Genomic DNA, 25270 nt, shown 5'->3' with positions numbered 1-25270 from the left:
AGGGCTACAATCAGGACTCGATGGCAACCAAAGGTCAGTGGGACGCCTCGCATTGGGCGCTCACGGGAAGACTACAAATGAAGCTGTGCAGGGCGATATGGGCTGGACTAGTTTTGAAGTGAGGGAAGCTCGCAGTGAAATTGATTGTGAAGAACGAATGAGGAGTATGGATGAAAGTAAATGGGTTGGGAGGGTGTTGAGGTATCTGTACAGTAAAGACATTGATTCACAGTGGAGGAAAAGAACTAGGAAACTTGCCAGCAAGTACGCGGCCTGTAGGGTGAGCAACACAGCAACAAAGAACGTCAAGCGGAAAGTCAGAGAAGCTGAACGAATCTCATGGGTGGCGGCAATGGAAAAGAAACCTGCCATGAGTAACTACTTAAAAAAGCGAAATCATGAAAGAAACAATTTATGATAACTCAAAGGGAAGCTGATTACTTTTGGAAGCGAGATCATGATGCCTTAGAACACGTACCTACAAAGCGAAATATAAGAAGGAAGAAGAAGCATGTGCTTGCTGCGGCAAAGCTAGGGAAACGATTGAGCATGTTTTATTAGAATGCTAAGATATCTGCCCAGTGGTAGATTTAGGCACCACTGGTCTCCTTGACGCCCTTGGGTTCAGCGAGAGCAGGAGGAAAGTAAACATGCCCGCAATAGAGATTAGTAAGAAACGATTGGAAGATTGGTGGAAGTAGGGAAACGACAAAAAATGGAGACGTACAAAAACAAAGTTCACGATAGGGCTTCAGAAAATTTGGTTATGAAAATTCATCGTGTGTCTTTTTTTTTCCTTTTTTTACCTAGGTAGGACATTAGACAGTCTAATAGCAAGAGCTTGGTGGAGCAAACCACCGCCCCATTCTTAACGAGTCGCTCATAACATCCATCCATCCATCTATCCACGCGACTGGTAAAATACGGCGTGTTATTATTGCTCCATCTCCAATCGGCTATGTGAGCTGCGTCGATGTGTTTGTGTGATCGCGTGTTATTAGGTTTGCTGTAATGAAATGAGACGTAGTTCGCGAGCACGAAAGTGCCAGAAGATGGCTTGCGTCTCGCTGTAACACGCCGTATGCGTGGCGCCAGCTAAATGTAGACCAACGATTTCGTGCCATGGAGTGCGTTCCCTTTGTCTCCGCTGGTTGTCGTGGAAAGTTTGGCGGACGTCGCAAAAGAAGCGACGCGCGTCATGATTAGCGTGCCTCGGCTCGTCCAGTACGCGGCGGCGTGTATGCTGCAGGTATCATCGCGGACGCAGCACTTGGAGGGCGCCTTTCGACCTCGTCGTACTGTTCAAACAGTAAGCAATCGTGCTCGCCAACTACACGTGCGTTCATGCGTGTTGTGTGTGCTTTCCGTGTGTGTATAGAGTGCCTTGCGAACGTAGGAAGTGGAACAACCACGACAACAGTGAAACCTGTGCTCATGCTTGCTGCGCGCTGTTTGTCAGAATTTCGTTACGCAAGATCTATTGCCACAATGCGGAATTCATGATCCTGATAAGCTTTCCCTTCCGCTGAGAAAGGTTACTTTCGGAAACTATGCTCAGCTTGTGCAGTTGTGCGTGAGCTCCCGCTTGTCTGCGAAAGTTGTGTAGTAACAACCCGTCTAGCTCTTCAACGATTCCTTCTTCAATGATGTTTCCTCGCTTTTGAGTGCTTCGACGTTGGGCACAATCTCTGCTTACGAGGTTTTCGGTTAACGAACAGTTCAAGGGAGAAAATTTAAGCCAGCCACAGCTTGATACTAGTACAGTTTTATTTTCAAGACAAGGTGTGTTGACATAAGTTTGACTGAACTAAACGTTACCGAGGAAAGTTGCTCAAGCTAATGGAAAAAACAAGAACATTACATTTTAATGTTCTGTTGCGGCGTGTCCAAATTTTACTTTTATTAAGCGGCCCCTATTATGATGACATTCGATGAGGGAAAATGAGACATTCCATGATTTCAACCTTTTGCTCTCTTCCCGCATTAATGCAGACGTTGTTTTCGTGACTCTTTTTAGATGGTGCTTGCATGTGTTCACGATATGAGAGCTTCATTGCACCACTGCTATAAGCTAACACAGAATTTATTTGGTAGTGGTGAGGCCATGACCCACAACAGTAATGACAAGATGAAGGATCCCCCAGAAATGCAGACCCCATGGATATATGACTGCAGCAGCATGGCGTGTGATCTGGATGGTGATGTCAGGTGCGTATGACGTGTACGTGTTTTAAAAAGTGGGCTTGGTATCATTCATGGTGAAGTTTATCAACACATTACTTAACGCATCTTACTAAAGAGGATAAATATTTATGCAACTTTATTGCACTTGCTGCTTATTTGTGTGCATAGCCATTACGCCCACATTATCGCGTTCTGTATAAAACTATACCTAATCTGTCCTGATGTTTAGTATTTTTTCTTGCATAAGTTGCTTGGCTACAAGTTAATTTTTTTACGTTGTACATAGCACATTTATCACTTCCTATTGTGATTATATTCTTTTAAAACTATTTCATGTGCTGTATATTTTGTTTATGTATTTCTTTGCTGCTTATGCTACAATCTCGTGCAGTTTTCTGTGCATGTAAGAATTCGAAGTGTAGTGGGCTAAATATGTCACAGGTCTAAGCACGCAGTGTGCACACAATTGTTTATCATTGCTATCTTTACTGCTATTTCTGTTCTGTTCCCAGATTAAAAACCACTGGCAAATACGCGTTTGATGAGCTTGAATTTTTTTGAAAATTAATATGAAGGTCAGTATTCACTATGCTGCCCTTGTGGCTTACACAGGATGCCCTTTTTCATGCATTAAAGATGAGAGCTCATTCCCATGTCTTGCTATTTAAGTGGCATGCCTCACTAATTTCACTGGTCAATTTTTTACGGTGGATGAAAACATGAACGACTGTAGTCCAACAGGAAGCCCCGTCGTGGAAATGCACGGCCAAGTTCGATAACCATACTGGTCTTTTGAATGAAATATCATGATTTCTTAGGCGCATGATAAGGCACCGGCCAGTTTGCCCTATGTATACTTGACCACATGTGAATAAGATACAGTACACTGCCTGTGACACAAACTGGACAAATTTAGCGGTATCTTGCACAGAGCAAGCCTCCCTAGCCTTTCTCAATTTACTTGTGCACTGCCGTGCATATCATGGCTGCTTTATTTTTCACTGGATATGTAAGCACCCTGACAAGGAAGGCTTGCTTAAAGATACCACTAAATTTGCGTTGTGCGTGTCAGCGGTAGTATATTCCTTGGATCATGTGTATATTTGGTCAAATGTACATGCAGCAGACTGGCTGGTGCCTCAACATGTGCCTAGGACAGCACCATAATTCACTCAAGGGACCAGTATGTTCGTCCCACTTGACCATGCACCGATGCGACTAGGGCTGCGCACCAGATTTAGACTGTTCATATGTTTTGTTCATGTTTTGTGACAAACAAAATCGCTGAAGAATACCACATAAAAAGAATGGGTCACAATCTGTTTACTGAATTCCCCGCAACCTCGAGTAATAAAAAATTTGTTTCTTGCAACTGGTTTCAGGCACCTTATTTCTTGCCAAATCTTCCGCTTGGCCTATAGAGCAGTTATGTAATCAATTTTCAAATTTACGTGCTTTATGAGTATAATTTTTTGTTTCTGTTTTTCACATGCTATGTTGCAAGAAGGACCCTTTTTAATTAAAACTGAATTAACTGTATTTTTCAATTGCAATTGGGAATTTGAGCTCAGCATACAGATCAGTGTACATACGCATACTAGATTAGCAATAATTGGTTCGATAACTCAAAAAGCACTAATATATTGTGCCCATTGTATCTGACAGTGACACTGCGAATGTGTTCGTTAGAACAACCATAAAACGTTATTAGTCCCCATGCGATGGATACTTACATGTATTATCATGATTGCTCAATCACAAGCTCCACACGAGAAGTTTAATACTGATGTATTAAGCATAGTACATACCAACTATGGCTAACAGCTGATGGAATATTAATTTTGTCACCCACTCAACAATAGAAGCCAGTAGGTCATCCCCACTTTTTTTCAAAAATATTATTTGCAATGCATAATGTGACATTTGTATAGGACTCTTAGTTCATGGGTGCTCCTACTTGCTTACGTTATATATGGAAAGGTGTTGTCATTGCAAGATGAGATTAATGTGCGACAGGGCTGTTGTCGTTTGGAGATGCTTTTTTGTCATTAGCAATGATATTCTAGTGTCAGGCGCATTGACCCAGTGCTGGTGTCAAAAAAGCTTGCGAAACTGAAAATATTCTCAAAAGTGTTTCTCAAAAGAACTGCCCCTCTTTGCTCAGAGTGGTCGGGGAGGCAGGCCGTTCTGCCACTTTCTTGTAATAATTTTTTTCTGAAATACTGAAATGAAACTTAGCAGAGTGCTACAACTATAAACATATTTGTGGCATGTTTGTGCCTGCTAATACATTATGGCTGAATGCTCATTACACCTTTTGAAAGTTAATTTCAATTGTATTTTGCAGGCTCCACCGTCGCCGATTACTAGACGGACTAAATAAGGCTAAAAACTAGTCGTTCTTCGCTGCTTTCCATGGAAGTGAAATAGTTGGCGATCATGTAAGAACGAACTTGCAACATGTGAGCAGTAGCCAAAGCTCCATACAGGTCATGTTGGTGGTGGAAACTGGAAGGCTAAGGCAAACCGCAATATTTGTTTGTCTGCTTATTCATTTAATAATATTTATTTATTTATATATCATGAATGTTTACAGGCTTCCAGCAAGGAGTTAGGTAAAAGACAAGTATTGTTCCATCAAAGTAAACATGTTATTTGAAAAAGCCTAATTCACATAGCACGGTAGAACGATGAAACGCTTTTTATTTAGGCAACTAGTCGGCTTCTGATACAAATTCATGAACACTGCAAAATTTGAGCAAATCTGTAAGGTTAACAAATCTTACTCATAAATGAAAAAACGATATCACATTTCTGTTGTACCTAATATCATAATTCAATCTGGCAAATTTGACATATCATACGCTGCTTTAAAGTACAATCACTAATTTGTGAGTAGATGCGCAAGACTCCCAAACATTGTAACAATTTCATGTAAGCTGTAAATTTATATATCAAATTTCTTGACTTTAGACATAAGAGATGCAGTCTGCAGAACTGTGATATCTGTTTTTGGCACAGAGTTTTAAATTATTAAGCTTCGTGACGTTATTTTTCGTAAACCTGCCAATATTCAATAATTTTTACTTCTAGGCTCTAAATCAAAGTAGTTCTTCCTGCAACCAGTGGAAATAAACTTTCTCAAGTGCTACAAACTTAATTCAAATTAGTCCTGTGGTTGTCTCAAATGTAGTTTTGTATTTTAGATGTACTTGAGTAGGGAAATGGGGGTTAGCCCTGAGCTGATGCTCGAGGCCAACTCCAATTTGCAGAATTAACAGAATTGTGCTAGTTCTTTCTCTTTTTTGGCAAGTTACAGTTGCAAACTGAGTAAATTTTTTTCCTTCAAGCTTTGCAATTTTCAACAAATTTTAATAAAAATTCATAGCCTAAACGGAAAAACTATGCTTTTAGCATTTTGTAATGTAACAATCCTCGTCAAATTTCGCTCCCTAGTTGCAGAGAAAAACGATTTTACTGTTTATGAGCTCCCAAGCCAAATCTTTTTCTTAGGTATTGTGTGCCGTCAGTATGGTTTGTATTTCCCGCCATAATTTTGGGATATTGGCTCTGATCTCAAAATTTTTTCACGTGCAACGAAATTCCATGCTTTTAAACTTTGCAAGATATATGGTGTATTTCTCTATGAAGACAACTATTGGCCACATTTTTGCAAGCACTGCAAGTGTTATTTTTACACATAAACATAGACTAAAATGCTGTGTGATTTCGTCAGGCTGACACATAACATTGCAGTGCACATTCATATCAATCAATTTTCAGGCTTTAATATCCTACCATTTAATGCGCACGGCTGGAACAGCAGGTTCTTGCGCAGTTTTAATGGCAAGGTTTCTTGTTCTAGTCAAGCTTGTTATTGCCAAGTGTCAACTCTAGCCAAGTCGGCCACTGATTTTTTTTACCTCATGTTTTGTGCGTTAGCACCACCAGCTTGACATAAGAAGCATGTTGGCAGCTACAGATTGTGTGTTGCAAGTTCTAGTCTGAAACGTGTATGTAACATATATGAAGCATCTATCTAGTCTGAAGTGCAATAAACATTTAAAACTCAATACTTTGGTTGTAGTGCCAATTTTTTTTGCCACTGCATTTACTGCAGTCCTTAATGCCAAGACAGTACAGTTCTCTAGAGCCTTGGTAAATTGCAAGCACTTTACACATATTGGCGTAGGTTCTATAGGCATTTGCCTGTAGGATCTCGATAGCAACTGCATAAAAATATCCTGAAGAAATTTACCGTTAGCATCTTCGAAGCAATACCATAAAAATCTTCTATAGAAATTTGTCTTTAGTATCATAGAAATGTGTGTTTAGGATCTTAAAGGCAACTACGTAGAAATGTTCTACAGAAATTTGCCTTTAGAATGTTCAAAGCAAGTCTATTCAGCGATTCTATAGAAATGTGTCTTTAGCGTCCCTATAAGAACGCGGTGGCCAAATAACTTTGGAACTCTAGAGGAAAATTCTATAGACAATCAAAATAAACACAATAGAGTTGTATAGAACAAATTCAAAAGAGTTTCTAAAAAATATTTTGTAAACTGATAAGATCGGAATCGCGCAGCTCGTTTCATTCCATCAGATTACTCTCGGCGTGCCAGCGTATCGTCAATGAAAGAACGCTTGTTTCACCTGAACTAGGTTCGCGCCGTAAATGCTTCCGCCTTTCATTGTTGCACAAAATCTGTTCTTATGATCCGATTCTACCCCCGCATTCAGAAATGCAACTTAAGTTGAAGCTCATGCTTAGCTTTATCTAAGTGACGCCAATAGTGAACCCGCCGACGGGAACGCAGTGAGTGTTTTTGGGCACGTCAACGCCAGGCTTCATCCTAATCAAGCCAAGCATGGGCTTCGACTTAAGTTGCATTTCTGAATGCGGGGGTAAGAGACGTTCTTTCCGCTCCCGTCTAGGTGTCATCGCGTTCAGACCACAATTACAAAGTTGGTGTGCCATCTTGTCGAGCTAATACGTACAGCGAATCTTTCATTCCGAAGACTAGCATAGAATGGAACCACCTTCCCACTACCATCGCCGTCATCACCGACATCGACAGCTTCGAGACTGCCATTTGTGAAGCCTTTTGCTAACATGTTTTTCATTACTTGCCATAAGTGTCTTTTTTTCCTTTACTGCGAATACATTTGCTATTTGCCTTCCTGCAAAGCCATCGGGCCTTAAACGAGTGAAGACTTTTCTCAACAGCGCTGCGCGGCTGTTTTCCTGCGCGCGGGCACGGATGTCGTTGTACGAGTTTAACCTAGAGTTACTGCATGTGCTACCAAAGGTACCTTTTGTAGCACATACAGTAACTCTAGTTTAACCCACCGGGAAGCGCCACCTATACACAATCGAGTATACGGTATTCCTTCGTGCACGAATATTTACACCGCACAAAACAATGCCAGGCTTACTACGCACAGTATTGCGCCAGCCACCACGTCGCTGCTTCGCATTATCGGCGAAACTTTTCGCTAGTAAGAAGAAGCCCACATAAGGGTGGTCATCCAGCTAAGCGAAGAATCGCCCCGTCGTCTGCGGAAAATCGAAGTTAGCCTGCTGTGTTCCATCGCAGCTGCGCAGCTCATCGAATCCTCGACACGCGTGGCGAGACGGTCGGCGAGCAGACGGCCGCTCGAGGAGAGCCTCACCGATGGTGTAGGCGACGATGGCGCACGGCTTGTGCCGGTACGAGTCCGGCGGGAAGTGGTCCATGGCGCTGCCCAGCGCCGGCGCGATGCACCGGTTGTACTCGGGGCACAGCACCAGGTAGCCGTGCGCCGCCTTCACCGTCTCGTCCAGCTGGGCGAGCCACGCCGGCGGCGCCTCGTCCGGGCCGTGGAAGTGCAGCGGCTTGCGCACCGCCAGCAGGTTCGGCTCCTCCTCCGGGTCTGCGGCGAAAGGTGGGACGTTTTGTGCGAAGTACGCATCGTTCGCTGCCGGGTTGAGAAGCCGCCAATCGTGTTTTTTAACTTACACTCTATTCGATCAATACAAATAATTACGTAATTACGGCCCTAACTGATTAAGCAGTCAATTGAGAAGCTGTAAGCAAGATACAATTAGAGTATCCATAACTGAAAATAAAGAAGCACCACGTGATCACGCACCCGCCCGCACAATGGTCTCCGAGCAGTCCCGGTAGGTCTGGAAATAAGGAATAATAGGTCGGAGAGGTCGCGCCCCTGTCGAGACGGCGCACGAAACGAGGCGGAGAAGCGTCTCGCACAGGGGGAGAAGGCAGGTCACGTGGGCGCGGGCGTCCTCCGCGCCCGAAAAGCTCTGTTGGGCACCCGAGGCTCGCCCTCCGGAAGTTGAGGCGTGCAGGCAAGCCTCAGGTTGAGCCTGAATCATCCGTCCATCCATCCATCCATGCTTAAAGCGAAATATAAGACGGAAGAAGAAGCATGTGCTTGCTGCGGTAAAGCTAGGGAGACTATGGAGCATGTTTTATTAGAATGTGAAGACGTCTACCCAGCGGTCGATTTAGGCACCACTGGCCTCCTTGAAGCACTTGGTTTCAGCGAGAGCAGTGGAAAAGTAAACACGTCCGCAATAGGCATTAGTAAGAGGCGATTAGAGGATTGGTGGAAGAAAAGTAGGAAAACGACAAAAAACGGAGAGGTACAAAAGCACAGTTCGAAATAGGGGATCAGAAAATTTGGGTGGGGTAGTTTATAGTGTTTTTATTTCTCTTTTTTATTGTTTAACTTAGGTACGACATAAGGCAGTATAATAACAAGAGCTTCGTGGCGCAACCCACCGCCCCGTTCCAAAGGGGACGCTCATAACATCCATCCGTCCATCCACCCATCCACCCACCCACCCATGCAACCATCCATCCGTCCGTCCGTCCATCCATGGATGGATGGATGGATGGATGGATGGATGGATGGATGGAAGCATGCATGCATGCATACATGCTTGATTCACAGTGGAGGAAAAGGACTAGGAAGCTTACCAACAAGTATGCAGCCTGTAGGGGTTTGCAACACAGCAACAAAGAACGTCAAGCGGAAAGTCAGAAAGGCTCAACTAACCTCATGGGTGGCGGCAGCGGAAAAGAAAACTACCATGAGTAACTGCTTAAAAGGAAAAAAAAACGAAATCATGAAAGAAACAATTTATGATAACTCAAAGGGAAGCTCATTACTTTTCGAAGCGAGGTCAGGATTCCTTAAAACACGCGCCTACAAAGCGAGATGTAAGAAGGAAGAAGCACGTGCTTGCTGCGGTAAAGCTAGGGAAACGATGGAGCACGTTTTATTAGAATGTGAAGACGTCTGCCCAGTAGTCGATTTAGGCACCACTGGCCTCCTTGAAGCCCTCCGGTTCAGCGAGAGCAGTGGAAAAGTAAACATGTGTGCAATAAAGATTAGTAAGAGGCGACTAGAAGATTGCTGGAAAGAAAGTAGCGAAACGACAGAAAACGGAGACGTACAAAAGCAATGTTCGCAATAGGGGATCAGAAAATTTGGTTGTGCAGTTCATAGGGTTTTTGTCTCTCTTTCTTTTTTGAACCTAGGTACGACATTAGGCTGTATAAGTATGGTGTATGGAATGGGGCAGTGTGTCGTCTGTACAGTGTTAGGATCGGCCTGCAGGGGTACTGCTCTGCAAAGCTATTTCAGCCCGCTGCACGTGTTTCGATCGACCCGCGGTGGGGGCGCCCTTCAGAAAACCAGCGAGGACAGGGCTAACCAACCATGAACCTACTTCAGAGAACTGCGGACTACGGTAGCAAGAAGAGTCCCCCCCCCCATAGGGTGCTTCGCGGTGCGGGGGCCCCAGGATTCGTCACAGTCTGCTGACACACGTAGCGACTACAGGAGAAAGGCAGCTCTGGAATTTAGAGGCGCCGGCTTGGGTCGGACGTCACCATCTGGCTACGGGGACGCAAGACAATGGACACCACGACGGCCGCGTTGCGAAGGTCAGCTCCGAGTGCTGCGAAGGTCGTCTGCCCTCGGAGGGGGCAGTGAAAGTGCGTACGTGTGTGTGTGAGCCCTCCTCCTCCTCCAAAAAGGCGGGTAGTCTACGATGATGTCGAACGATGACGTCGAACGGAGTGTTTATAAACAGCTGTTTGTCGCAGCTACAGTGTGCTCGTCGTCGTGCGCTGCGCTCGTCAATGTACTTGTGAGCTGTGTGCTCGTATGCTGTATGCTTTGTTTTGCGGGCTCCATTTGGGAGTACGCTAGACTGTGTAAATGTCTCACTTGTTTAAAATGTAAATACTGTAAATAAATACTGTTCACCTAGTTCCTCCCAAGTTCCTCTCTACGACCTTCAACCCTTACAAATGGTGGCAGCGGCGAGATCGTCCGACAACTCCTACAACTGTATGCCAGCGGTGGGATCGTCCGACAAATCTTACAACAGAAAAACAATGGGAGAACTGGGGATGTTTCTGCGATGGCACCACCAGCAGGGCGCTGCGATCGACCGGCGCGCCTGTCGCGCGAAATTTAAACACGTGCAAAACTTTCTGCATTTATAAACTAAAACGCTCTCAAAACACAACTGAAATTCTTATAATTCGCAAAAAAATAAATAATACGAACTGTTAAGATACATTAATAATGCCGTCTATGCTTGCACGTTTCCGACCACAAATCATGCAGTATTCCTGATCGTCTGCTCAGCCAGTGGCTCAGCGTTTCGTTTGCAGAAGACAAACACTCGTCTGCTCGTTCCGTTCGGTAACCACGCATATGTTTTGAGTATTTCGAATTTCGAAAGACAAGAGGATGAAGAGCCCGGAAAGAGCACCTGCACTGTGCCTGGTCAGTTGGAAGGGATTCCTTTCATTTTCTATGAGCCAGAAAAGCGATCGCCAAGTTTTACTGGAGAAAAAAAAATCCTGCTCTGTGACGAATGCAGCCGCTAACATCTAGATATTTCGCTCCCTAAAAGGGCGCCGAAGGGAAGGAATACAGCGAATGGTCTCAATGTGCCCGATCTGAAGCTGCCCGGAGTTGTGATCGTTATGCAGGAACCTTAACTCACGCACGCACGCACCCACCCACCCACCCACACAAACACACACACACACACACACGCACACACACACACACACACACACACACACACACACACACACACACACACACACACACACACACACACACACACACACACACACACACAAACACACACACACACACACACACACACACACACACACACACACACACACACCACAAAGTACATTTGCAAACCCAGCGCTTGCCGTGCACATAAAGGATGTGCGAACGCGTCAGGAAAGACCACAGCGAGCTATCGGCGAGCTCCAAAACGTACGCATGACCTCTGCGACAACCATAACTGCCGATCCCGGAGGCCCTGTGTTGCACCATTATTTTTCCTCTTGCCAGCAATGACTCCAGGCTTCAGCGACAGGGCGCTGCAGTAGACTGGCGTGCTCCAGCACTCCCGGCCATCATCGCAAAAAGAGGCACGTTTTCGCCGCCGGACGACACACTACCCATAGTATATAATATCAAGAGCTTGGTGGCCATTCTGACTGGCGATTTTGCACTCCTTGCTCTCTTTCCCAACTTCATACCCCATTTTCAAAATAATGCGTTCATGATGACTCCCTATGCTGCTATACCCTTCCTCGTCAATGACCATTTCTCTCAACTCATCATGAATTCCTTTTGTCATCGGACAGTAATCAATGGTCGATTACCGGTTTCCCACTTCCCACGTGATCTACCCTTCACACTTAGGCCCAGTTTTCATGATAACGAGGTTATGTTGCTCAAAAAGATCTAGCATTGACTTCCCGTTGTAGTCGCTATAGGCTTCTATATCCTGTATGTGGGCATTCATCTCACCTAATAGGATAATTTCAGCATCATTCCCGAAATCCTTAATATCAGCACTTATGCATTCCACTAACTCTTGATTATATTCTGTGCAATTATTTCCAGTCCACAATTACGTTACGCCCAGCAAAGTTTTTTTTTTTCACTTTTTTCACTCATTGTACCTGATGCACATACCATAGTTCCCGCCATAGTTTTATTGAGGGCGCCGCCATTTTGCGATCGCAGCGCCGTCTTTCGTGCGACGCCATGCTGGTATGTGGGATCGCGCTGGAGGGTGCAACGGCGAACGTGTTTTTGACGACGAGTGGCAAGTTTTCGCTCTTTCCCGAGAGGTGTCAACAAGTTGTTTGGATTGGAAGACTTCTTAGCGTGTCGTCACTAAGCTTTTAGCTTCGATATTGGGGGCAAGCTACACCACTGGAAAAGCTGGCACCGCCGTCGGCGTGACGTGGTGTGAGGGATCACGCGGACACACCGGCCGCATCGGCTGCTTCGGAAGCGCCGACGCGGGCTGCAAACGAAAGTTTTAAGTTCCACCTGCGCTGCGGTTATGTATAAGTGGGCAGCTTTTTCCCGCTTCAGGTGTCTGCTAGAAAACATTTGAAATCGCTGTAATAGGTAGTGGCTGTCTCTGAAGGCGTACAACATGGTAGGCTGCTGCTCGATGCCACAGTGCCGGACGTATACAACTGAACCCAGCGTCAGCATTTACAGGTACCTAAAAGACAAGAAGCTGCGTGAAGCTTGGATTACGAAACTAAGAACCGGCAAGCAGCCATCGGCTACAACTCGGGTGCGCAGCAAGCACTTCGCGAGGAGGAGAGAGAAAATAATGCAGAGAAAGGCAGGGAGGTTAACCAGAGGTAGTTCCGGTTGGCTACCCTGCGCAGGGGGAAGGGTTAAGGGGGATAAAAATGAGAAACAGAGTGGAAAGGGGAGATAGAAAGAAAGGGAGACAAGCACGAACAAAGCGCGTACACTACAGAGCGGCAGGGGGCGGCATTCTTAAGGCGGAACCGCTTGACGCGATTTCAGGCGCGATTGACGCGCGCATGGTGGAACGCGCGCGTCATTTTGACGCGTGCCGAGCAGGATCCGTCACGAAATCTCGCCGCCGCGTGCTGCTGCTCGGTGTATAAAAAAACGCGTCGCGTGGCGCGTCCACCAATCAGAGTTCAGGTAAGTCACGTGGCATTTGGTCACGTGGCATTTTGGGGGGTTTTTTTGCCACCAGATGGCCCTGCTCTCTGCTCATCTCAACGGAACCTACTAGGAGCAATTTTTTTTTCTCTCGGCAGAACTGGCGCGCGCGTCAAAGAAAGCGCGTGCTACCGTGATTTCGTTCGCGCATCGTGTTGGTTCGCGAATCGTTTTCACCTAAAATGGGCAAAGCAATCTTCAACGTGACCCTAATAAATGAAGTGGAGAAGCGTCGCGTCTCATCGCTTATGCTGGCAAGACAATTTGCTAATAATATTAATATTAATTTGCTAATAATATTAATAATAATAATACCAGTGTATGGTACTCGCTCTCTTCTCAACCATGCAGGCCGCACCCACATATACCTTCTGACCCGCATTTTTTCTTGCTTCAGTATCAGCATCCCCCTTAATAGTAGCAATCGCCTCTTCTGCGCGGTAGTAAGCGGCCGACACTCATTTTTATATGTGAAGTTGTAAACAAGCAGCGGCCTCTCAGCATGCGGAAGGTACATAGTCGCAGTTTCGCACACAATATTGCTGCTTGAAATTAAGCTTGATAAGTACACTTCGGAAAAAAATGTTGCTGTCTAATTACACTAAGATTATTTTTATTGTAGTGTTCTGTAAGTTTAAGGGCATATTATATATGCGATAACAGAAAAATGCATGTCGTTGAGAGTTATGTTGTCTGGCAACGTAACGGGTGCTCGCGCGCCGACAGCAACGCGGGCGTCTGCTGCGCGTCTCGTTTTTCGCTCGCGAAAAACGCGCCATGCGGTTCCAGCTTTAGAGGCTGTCGTGAAGCCCCGTGGACCGCAAGAACATTAATAGCGCGAGTAAGGCCTTCAACGCGGATGTTCTTTCGGAGCATTGGCGTAAAGCTTTTAGTTCTGAAAGTGGACGATTGTCCAACTGGTCCGGTACTCTGCACATCACTTGTCTCTCAGCACTCTATCGCGGGCAGACACAGATAATGTGTGCGAGCGTCTCGTCGATGTTACATGTGTCGCACGTGGGGCTGTTGGCCATTCCTATGAGGAAAGCGTATGAGTTTGTAAAGGCAACGCCACAGACGGTAGAGATTTTCGATCCGCGATGCTCGGCGAGTAGCAGCAAAGTGCGCCACGAGACGGTTGCCCGCGCGCGCTGCCCGGCTAGTGTCATGAAGATTTAGTCTACGAACTTATTCGTTCATTGCAATAAAAAGGGAACGGTAAAATGTGCAATAAAAAAGCCATGGCATATGTTCATGCTTGTGTAGAACCAAATTGTGTAATGTACTGCATTAAGAAAAAGAAGCAGCGAGTTGTCGCTTGCAGAGAAGACCGATAAACGTGCAGTACAACACAAGTTGAGAAATAATGATCTTGAAATGTCCAAGACTTTAGAATACGAGAAAAAAGAAGATTGAATCGTCGCGACGGCACGTCACATATCTCCGTCGTAGGCGTCAAAGTCTCCAGTTATATCGACATTATTTTTGAAAAGGTCTGATAGTGTCCACGCAACAATGGTTGCTAGTGTACTGTCAAGTGCTCATATCATCGTCGTCATCATCAACAGTCTGGTTACGCCCACTACAGCGCGAAGGCCTCTCCCAAACTTCTCCAACTACCCCGGTCATGTACTAATTGTGGTCATGTTGTCCCTGCAAACTTCTTGATCTCATCCGCCCACCTAACTTTCTGCCGCCCCCTGCTACGCTTCCCTTCCCTTGGAACAGAGTCCCTAAACCTTAATGACCATCGGTTATCTTCCCTCCTCATTACATGTCCTGCCCATGCCCATTTATTTTTCTTGATTTCAACTAAGATGTCATTAACTCGTGTTTGTTCCCTAACCCAATCTTCTTTTCTTATCCCTTAACGTTACACCCATCATTCTTCTTTCCATAGCTCGTTACGTCGTCTTCAATTTAAGTAGAACCCGGGCCCTATTCCAATATGTTTCTATTCCAATCTTCTGACGTCAAATTTGCATAACCACCGACGCAAGCACCGGGCGGTCACCCGCAGGGTTGTCTGAACAGACCAATCAAACGCCCTCCTGGTTCATAGGAGGTCACTTTTGTTTGCTTGAAAAACGAATAACATTGCCTACACTGAGCGGCTTGTCGTATCTAATTGGCTGACAAGAGGCGAGGAGAACGCTCAAGTGGAAAGAGATTGACTGGGGAAGAGCCAGTGCACTGAAAATCGATAACCGGATGAAGAGGGTGGTGCCGGCGTCTGCGATTGGTCGGCTTTCTCTTACTTAGCTTGTGGTGGCTGGTCGAAAATCAGGGCGGCATGCAACGGAAGCTTAAGAATGACGCTAAAACTTACCCTCAGCAAAGAAGAGTTGGCAGAATGAGGTGGTAAACGTGGCGAAAGGGCTCGAAAACTTTACACGGCCACGCAAGAAGTCTTATTATACGCAAATACACCCATGCTCTCCGGCAGGTTCGAGTAGCCAGCGTCTCAGCGATCGGCGGCAGCCATCTTTTATTCCTTTCGGAACGGGGCAGCCTGCGGCTATTCCGAAGAAAATTCAGTTTTGTTCGGCATATTAATGCATCTTTATCGCGTACACGTCACTTTGACGCGGTGAGTTTGTGCGGTTTTGTGACGTCGCGTGACAGGCAGGTGAGGTGGGTGCAGTCCGAAAACTTTTCACCAATAGCCGAGGGCTAATGGCAAAAAGGGGTAGAATCAGAAATAACTATTTTTCTTTTTTCTGTCAAATCATGCATGATCAGTGTGTACACGTCATATCACATGGGGAGGTATCGCGGTTTTCGTGACGTAGCGTGACAGACAGGTGAAGTGGGCGTGGTCGAAAAAAGTTTTTGACCAATCGTAGAGGGCTGATAGCAGAATTGGAATACGTGAGTACGGGGCAGAAACCATCATGATCTGAGAATGCCTGCCAAACGTACCCCAGCCAATTCTTATTCTTCTGATTATTTCACTATCATGATCCGGATCCGTGGTCACTACCTGCCATAAGTAGATGTATTCTCTTACCACTTCCAGTGCCTCGCTACCTATCGTAAACTGCTGTTCTCTTCTGAGACTGTTAATCATTACTTTAGTTTTCTGCAGATTAATTTTTAGACCCACCCTTCTGCTTTGCCTCTCCAGGTCAGTGAGCATGCATTGCAATTGGTCCGCTGAGTTACTAAGCAAGGCAATATCATCAGCGAATCGCAAGTTACTAAGGTATTCTCAATTAACTCTTATCCCCAATTCTTCCCAATCCAGGTCTCTGAATACCTCCTGTAAACCCGCTGTGAATAGCATTGGAGAGATCGTATCTCCCTGCATGACGCCTTTCTTTATTGGGATTTTGTTGCTTTCTTTTAAAGGAGGACTACGGTGGCTGTGGAGCCGCTATAGATATCTTTCAGTATTTTTAGACATGGCTCGTCTACACCCTGATTCCGTAATGCCTCCATGACTGCTGAGGTTTCGACTGAATCAAACGCTTTTTCGTAATCAATGAAAGCTATATATAAGGGTTGATTATATTCCGCACATTTTTCTATCACCTAATTGATAGTGTGAATATGGTCTATTGTTTAGTAGCCTTTAGGGAATCCTGCCTGGTCCTTTGGTTGACAGAAGTCCAAGGTGTTCCTGGTTCTATTTGCCATTACGTTAGTAAATACTTTGTAGGCAACGGACAGTAAGCTGATCGGTCTATAATTTTTCAAGTCTTTGGCGTCCCCCTTGTTATGAATTAGGATTATGTTAGCGTTCTCCCAAGAGTCCGGTACGTTTGAGGTCAAGAGGCATTGCGTATACAAGGTGGCCAGTTTTTCTAGAACAATCTGCCCACCATCCTTCAACAAATCTGCTGTTACCTGATCCACCCCAGCTGCTTTCCCCCTTTAGATAGCTCCCAATGCTTTCTTTACTTCTTCCGGCGTTACCTGTGGGATTTCGAATTCATCTAGGCTATTATTTCTTCCATTATCGTCGTGGGTGCCACTGGTACTGTACAAATCTCTATAGAACTCCTCAGCCACTTGAACTATCTCATCCATATTAGTAATGATATTTGCTGGCTTTGTCTCTTAACGCATACATCTGATTCTTGCCTATTCCTAGTTTCTTCTTCACTGCTTTTAGGCTTCCTCCGTTCCTGAGAGCATATTCACTTCTATCCATATTATAGTTCCTTATGTCAGCTGTCTTACGCTTGTTGATTAACTTAGAAAGTCCTGCCAGTTCTATTCTAACTGTGGGGTTAGAGGCTTTCATACATTAGCGTTTCTTCATTAGATCTTTCGTCTCCTGCGATAGCTTACTGGTATCCTGTCTAACGGAGTTACCACCGACTTCTATTGCACACTCCTTAATGATGCCCATAAGATTGTCGTTCATTGCTTCAACATTAAGGTCCTCTTCCTGAGTTAAAGCCGAATACCTGTTCTGTAGCTTGATCTGGAATTCCTTTAGTTCCCTCTTACTGCTAACTCGTCGATTGGCTTCTAATGTACCAGTTTCCTCCGTTCCCTCCTCAAGTCTAGGCTAATTCGAGTTTTTACCATCCTATGGTCACTGCAGCGCACCTTGCCGAGCACGTCCACGTCTTGTATGATGCCAGGGTTAGCGCAGAGTATGAAGTCTATTTCATTTCTAGTCTCGCCATTTGGGCTACTCCACGTCGACTTTCAGCTAACCCGCTTGCGGAAGAAGGTATTCATTATCCGCATATTATTCTGTTCTGCAAATTCTGCTAATAATTCTCCTCTGCTATTCCTAGAGCCTATGCCATATTCCCCCAGTGACTTGTCTCCAGCCTGCTTCTTGCCTACCCTAGCATTGAAGTCGCCCATCAGTATAGTGTATTTTGTTCTGACTTTATCCATCGCCGATGCCACGTCTTCATAGACGCTTTCGACTTCCTGCTCATCATGACAGGATGTAGGGGCGTAGACCTGTACGACCTTCAATTTGTACCTTTTATTAAGTTTCACAACAAGACCGGCCACCCTCTCGTTAATGCTATAGAATTTCTGTATGTTACCCGCTATATCCTTATTAATCAGGAATCCGACTCCTAGTTCTCGTTTATCCGCTAAGTCCCAGTAGCACTGGACGTTCGCGCTTTTTAGCACTGTATATGCTTCATTTGTGCTCCTAACTTTACTGAGCGCTATTATATCACATTTACTGCCCTGTAATTCGTCCAATACCACTGCTAGACTCTCCTCACTAGATAACGTTCTAGCGTTAAACGTTGTCACATTCAGATTCTAATGGAGGCCTGTCCGGAGCCAGGGATTCTTAACACCCTCTGCTGCGTCGCAGGTCTGACCGCCGCTGTGGTCAGTTGCTTCGCGGCTGCTGGGGACTGAAGGCCGCGGTTTGATTGTTGTATTCATATAGGAGCTTGCGGCCAAGTACTGCACCAGGGTGGCCAATCCTGCCCTGGTGCTCATATTCTGCGGCCTAAAGCTCCCGGCACGGCGCGAAAGCGAAACATTGTGCGCGTACACGCATGGAGACGCGCAGTCGGTCACCGCGAAGCCGTGCGATCGCTGCATTGAAGCTTCATTCTGTTATGCTCCATTTGTTTATACAGATATCCCACTATAAGAACGTATTTCACATACTTCGCCCTCAGCGATTGTCTACCTTTCACGCAAGAAACCGGTTAGGGTAGCTCCATCGCGGCGACCGCGCGCAGTGGGCGTTTATTGTACGTGTTCGGTAAAGAGATAGCGTCTGTACATGATTCTATGCTTCCTGTTTGCCCAAGGTTATTATTTCGGCAATAAATAACTTCCTTCGTTTCTAGAGTACTTACAGAAATGTGCAGCAGGGCTCCAGAGTGGTGTTTTTATTGAGCGCCGACAGCCAAACCCATCAGGAGCGCGCAGCGTTATCACCCATACTACCACGCAAGCGAGGCGGTTCCGACAGATGGCGACTCCGTTAGTTCTCGCCCCCTATAACCGCAATATCGAACGGCGACGGGCCTAGAGGCGCTCCCGCAGCTCTGCTTACGATCAAAATAGGAGGCGAGTCAACTCGGAACATTGTCGATACGTAACGTTTACATGTAACCTGTTATTATTTTATGCCTAGCCTTGACCTCTATTAAAGTGTCAGTCAGGCGGCAACAATCAGAGGTGTCTCCATTCTCTGCACCAGCGTGCATCCCAATCCAGGTAACCGCGAAGCTCCGAGGAAGCACGTTTTGCTAGCTTTCGTCATCCTAAAATTTGCGCAGTACAATTTTCTAAACATTCTTTATCTGGCACCTGGGCATCAAGCTTTACAAAATAAAGAACTGTAAAATACCTAGATCGAAAGGGCTATTAACATTAATAAAATCAGCTCATGATAGCGGCCGCGAATATGCCACGATCAACCCGACACACGCGACGCGTTGAAAGATTATGCGTACTCTTAGGTCTCGAATGGTGCCTGTGCGTGCAAGGGCACCTCGCCTACTCGAGCGAGCTGAAAAACGAACAACTACTCTTTGAAACAGCAACATTATTTTCTGCAGTAATACAGCGCGCGATGAACGGCGTCGACAGCTTGTCGGCGAGATTCGGAAGCACGGGTGAGTCCATGTAAACTAGGGCCGGCCGGCACACGGTAGGCACGACTCTGGTTACAGAATGGAAAAGAACACGCCTTCATTTCTTTTCGCCGGCTGATTTCACAGTAGGTCCTCGGTCAACTTCCGCCAGAACGGTGGTCGCCAAGCATCTTAGAACATGTTTGAACAGAATAAGTTTAAAAGTAACAGCTTCGTCCATGCGCAATGGTTGACCGAATCGAATACGCACATTTATGAACATACCCCAGTTTGACCGCGGGTGCCGAGTTCGTCGCCGAGCGCTCACTGGAAACGAACATACACGAGATGACAACATCAAGTCCTTTCTTTTTGTGCTGGCAATAAAAAGCGGGCACTTCTCTGCTATTGCAGCGACGGTGTCCACGAAGTCACCGCGGCTGAAGACGCACTTCATGCTTGCTTCCGAAAGCTATTTTTGCAGCCGAATGCCTCCAGAGGCTGGTAAGGTACTTTAAATGAAAGAATAAGTAAATAAATAAATAAATATCCCGGGCGGAACCATACGTTAGCGTAAGAGAGAACTTCTACAAGTACCATTCCAGCGTTCGCAGAGCCATTTTCTCCATTACCTTGCAGATGTTCTACGTTAGAGATATCGGTCTCAAATCTTGCATGCAGCTTCCGACTGGGTTTACCTGGCTTCGGTGTATGTCTCACCATGGACCGCTTCCATGTAGCGTGGAGATGGCGCATTTCCCAGTACTTGTTAATCTCTTCGAGAAGCGCAAGATTACGCATATGTAGAAGATTGCAAAGCGTTGGGTAGCGTACTCCATCCGGACCGAGAACGCTGCGCTAGTTAAATGACGCCTCTAGCTCGTCTGTACTGAAAGGGACATCGCACTCGCAAACACCGAGTAGTGGGTCTACGGACAGTGCCGATGCTTCCATAGACTAGGGACAAAATACTTGTCCCGCTTGTAGCGCCAACTCGTCGGGGGAAACGTACAACTTCAGTGGCATACTATAGTGCTGGCGGCCGTTTGCGTCCCAGAATGGCCTTGAAGATATGCCATGTCTTAGACATATGACGTGTGTCATTGAAAGTATGACAGAGGAGTTGCCAGTAACGGACAGCTAGAAGGGCAGTATACAGCTCCATCTCTTTGGTTGTGCGAGTAATAATGCGTTTACGACGAGCAGCGCGATTAGAGTGGCGGGAAGCCCACGATTCCACAACGTCCGTAAGTGAGAGTCCGGTTTGGGGGCATCAAACTTGACAGAAAGCTTGGTTGCTGCATTCTGCTTGGCCGCGTGAAGCTGTCCAACAAGCATTTCTGCGGGAACGTCGTACTGCTAAGTGTCTTGCGATACTTGTCCCATCTGACGTGCCCCTCTCTTCGATGGCGTGGTTTGCGCCCTCGAGACGCCCGAGACAACACTCATGGATCGCCGCCCGTCAGACACTCGGTCCGAGTAAGTCCGTTGAGATGGCTCAAAAAGAGTCAGGTCTGGGGAAGTGTCTCGTTGGCCGAAATCATTGGCGAGAAAGAGTCTACCTGTTGTGTTCCCACAAGCGCTGGCCACGTGCGTCCGCCATTGTGTCGTGCACATGTGCCTTGCGTTAAAGTCGCCGACACGACCTTGGGCCGAAGATCCTTTTGAAGTGTGCAACCCATGACACTCTACGTTTGGTAGTGCCAACAGTCCTCGCGTAAACCGAAAAAAGACAGAGCTTGTACATTTGTATCTAATAATAGGCGTATACCCCTGCTACCTCTTGTGCCTGCCAGCACCATACCGAAGGGCCAAACTAAGCATGAGGAAATCGTGGACAAAAAGGTCGCATGCTTGACCTTTATAGCCTTATACGCACGTTGCGATCCTTGTCCGGGGCGCCTATGTTTTATAAGGAAGGGGCGCAGTAGGTCACGTATAGCCGATCAATGCTGGTGTGCCTGTGCCAGTTTCTTGTAGCAGAACGACTCGAGGTGGCGTTGCCGTCACTTATAGCCTCCCAATGAGCTCTGCACGCTTACGCCGGATTCCTCGGCAATTCCACTGACGAAACCAAACCGGTAACTGCGGCGAAAAAAGAAATGCCGCATGGTTGTGCACACGGATTTGCCATCACGGTTTCTGTAAAGTGTTAGGTGATGGGTATGAAGATGGTGCAGACACTCGCTTGGACTCCTGCCTAATGGGAGGAGTTCGCACGCTCAGAAGAAAGAGGATGCGCTTGATCACCTCAGCCGTGACCGGCTGGACAATTCGCTTCAGCTCATTCGCCGCTCTCCTCCTCGCACTGGTATGTGCGGATTCCGTTTTCTCCCAGCGACAGCTTGGAAAGGTAACGGTTTAATTGCGAATTAGTGCAATTCTAACGTGTTCTGTCTGGGATTTCTGCGACTTCAGATGACTCAAGGTCGACGGGCTTGTGTAACGGTGGAGAGTACACTCAAAGATTATACAATAATTAGAATACATATGTGAATACATATACAAAAAATACAGCATAATAAATGCGCTAACATACAGTCATGTGGTGTTAAAATTGTACAATGGACAAACCGAATACTTTTAAACGCGAGAGGTCACAATATAATCAATAGAATTACAGAGCGATCGGGACATATTTGGCTATTACAACACAGTATTTGAGGGATATTAGCACAATAATGAGGGGAAAGACAAGAAAAAATAACACGTTATAAGTTATGTTGAGTTTGAAACATGCGTTGTTAGAAGATGCCGGAATTTTTCCTGGTCCCTCTCATAAGCGACAGCGTTAGGAAGATTGTTCCAAAGGCGAATGGCTCTTGGAAGAGCGGAGTATTTTAACTGAATTATACCCCTGTCACACGGGCACCCGCGAACTCCATTGAACTCCTTCGTCTTTAAGCCAATGGAGTTGCGCTCCCTGTCACACAGTCTCCCTTGCGCCAAGGAATGGAAGTTAAATGGAGATTTTGGGCGAAGGGAGTTCGACAATGACCATTACGGTTGGATGGAGTACTCTCGTTCCCAGGTAGCTACAGTTCCGCAGAGAAACCACGCTAGTAAAATCGTCGTAACTGGTTAATTTATAAGTTTTAGCACTATTATTCTTTTTGCCTTGAGGTATATGCCACATAATGGAAGTTTAACTTGTCTTTAAGGGCATCAGCGCCTGTGCCCTCTACACCAATACTTCGCCACGCCGCATCGGGAAACGTCGTTCCGCCATTTCGTTTGTTTTTATAAGCACGCGAGCCGCACGTGGTCTCGTTCAAGCCGCACGGGTAAATTCTCCGGGTGACACGCATCATGAGCGATCCCGGCGCATTATCGTCGCGAACGCACAGACACGCACGATTGCACAGCGGCATCACAACTCGAAGCCCACCGGCCAAACAACGTGACCCGCGCTGCCCACGCACGAAAGCAAACGCAGTGTGGCCAGCATCGCTTGCAACTTCGCTATGCTTGGAAAACGTACCACAAAGTTTCTCGCTGTGATTTTATGTTAAAGAAATACGCATAGATTACTTTAACGGCGACCGTATACGTGAACAGTTGCACGCGGAAATAAGCGCCGCAGCGCCGCCTCTACCCCGCGCGGCGCCCGTCGAAAGCTCGCGCTGTGCCGTGCAGCACGGCCGCAACTCCATTGCCGTCAACCTCCGTCGGGGAGTTTCAACGGGCTTCGCGGGTGCCCGTGTGACAGGGGTCTTTGCGTAGGTGCGCTTGAAACTGAACCGATTGTACAACCGGTATATGACCTGTAATGAGGAGTTTCAAGAGGCAGAACTGATGGCGCTGTATTATGGACATATTTATGAAATAATGATAGCAGGGCCATTGTCACGACGGCAATGCAAGGGCTGTAGTGAGAGGTTGAGCTTAATTTGTGTTATGCGTTTGTTAAAGTCATAACCACTTGAAATAAAACGCGCAGCCCTATTCTGAATAGATTCGAGTTTTTCGATCAAGTATTTCTGATGGGGAGACCAGACGGATGCGGCGTATTCAAGCTGAGGTTGAACAAATGTTTGATAAGCTAGTTTACGAACGTCTTTAGTAGAATTATGCAACTTGCGTCTTATGTGCCCTAATGATCTCGTTGCATTGGCGCATATGTATGCAATGTGCGTTGACCACGAAAGAGTCGAAGTTAGGTTAACACCAAGATATTTCTACTGAGTATCATTCAAAATAGTGATGTTATTTATGTGATAAGGAAACGCAGATTTAGCATGCTTGCGCTTAAAAGAGATAATTTTACATTTAGAAACGGTAAGCTTCTTTAGCCAAGAGTTGCACCAAAGAGAAATAAGTTCTACATCTTTTTGGAGGATTGCATGATCATCGGCACACTTGATGGAACGATAAAAAATGCAGTCGTCTGAAAAAATGCGCACGTGTGAGGAAATTTTATTGGGTAAGTCATTAATTTATATTAGAAATAGTAACGTTCGAAAGAGGGAAAAAATTATTAACTGCTGTGAATTGCTGGCGATTAGAAAGGAAATTGCGAATTCATGTTAGTGTAAGAGAATCTAATTTAAGAGCAGATAATTTCAAAATCAAACGGCAATGTGCTAAGAGGTCAAACGCTTTTGAAAAGTCTAGAAAAGCACTGTCAGTTTGTAGATCCTCTTCCATGTTAGTACGCAAGTCAGTTGTTAATTCTAATAATTGCGTTTCACAAGAGTAGTTTGTCCGAAATCCGTGTTGATTCGAAAAGAAAAATTTGTTGGCTTCCAGGTGACTGTATACTTCTGATGCAATTACATGTTCTACCATTTTGCAGCATATAGATGTTAATGATATTCGACGGTTGTTTTCCGGTGCGTGTTTATTACCCGACTTAAATATGGGTATGACTTTTACTATCTTCCAGTCTGAGGGCAGCACGCCAGTCTCTAAAGATTGCCTGGAGATGCGAGATAAAATTTTACTAGATGATATAACGGTGTTTTTAAGAATTTTATCATTGGAAGAATACATGCCGATGTTCTCACAAAGCCCAGCTGGGCTCAGTTTCGAGTTATAATTGGAGTAGACATAAAAAAATCTTTCGATTCTATTCCACATGTTACTATACTTGGAGTGCTTTTGACTTGGTATAAAGGTATCGTTTTTTCAAAGCTTTCCTCGGAGAACGGGCCCAGCCTCAAGGCAGCGATCGCGCCGGTTCGCGGTGACCGACTGCACGCATGTCCGCGCACAATGTTTCGCTGCGAGCGCGTTTTCGCACCGTGCCGGGAGCTTTTAGGCCGCAGCGTGGGAGCATTTGACAGTACGCAAGCAACCATTGTTGCCATCCGAGCTGTTCGAAAATAATTTCGTTAAAACTAGGGACTTCGACAACTACGACGCCGACTTCTGATGTGCCGTCGCGACGATTCAATCTCCATAGTGGCACGAACATCGAGTGACGCTCTTATTTCTTGCGCAGCACTTCCAGTTCACCTCCCGAGAAGACCGGGGAGGAAATTCAAAATGAATCAGGAAAAAAA

General features: G+C 45.9%; 1 protein-coding gene and 1 long non-coding RNA gene across 2 annotated transcripts in view; one reads left to right on the top strand and one right to left on the bottom strand.

Annotated features, from left to right (window-relative positions):
• Nucleotides 1–25270, bottom strand: part of LOC142586009 (NADPH azoreductase-like) — an 85752-nt gene that overhangs the window by 5717 nt on the left and 54765 nt on the right. The window contains exon 3 of the mRNA XM_075697222.1: nucleotides 7858–8097. Coding sequence (XP_075553337.1) covers nucleotides 7858–8097 — 240 coding nt within the window. The remainder of the gene's footprint in view (nucleotides 1–7857; nucleotides 8098–25270) is intronic.
• On the top strand, nucleotides 977–6245 carry LOC142586010 (uncharacterized). Its single transcript, XR_012829174.1, has 3 exons — nucleotides 977–1309; nucleotides 2095–2208; nucleotides 4532–6245. It is a non-coding gene; the product is annotated as an uncharacterized LOC142586010 (long non-coding RNA).

This window comes from Dermacentor variabilis, chromosome 6, assembly GCF_050947875.1.
Source record: "Dermacentor variabilis isolate Ectoservices chromosome 6, ASM5094787v1, whole genome shotgun sequence".
NCBI lineage: Eukaryota > Metazoa > Arthropoda > Arachnida > Ixodida > Ixodidae > Dermacentor > Dermacentor variabilis.
The sequence above is the reverse complement of the archived record's forward strand: the minus strand, read 5'-3'. Positions and strand labels throughout refer to the sequence as shown.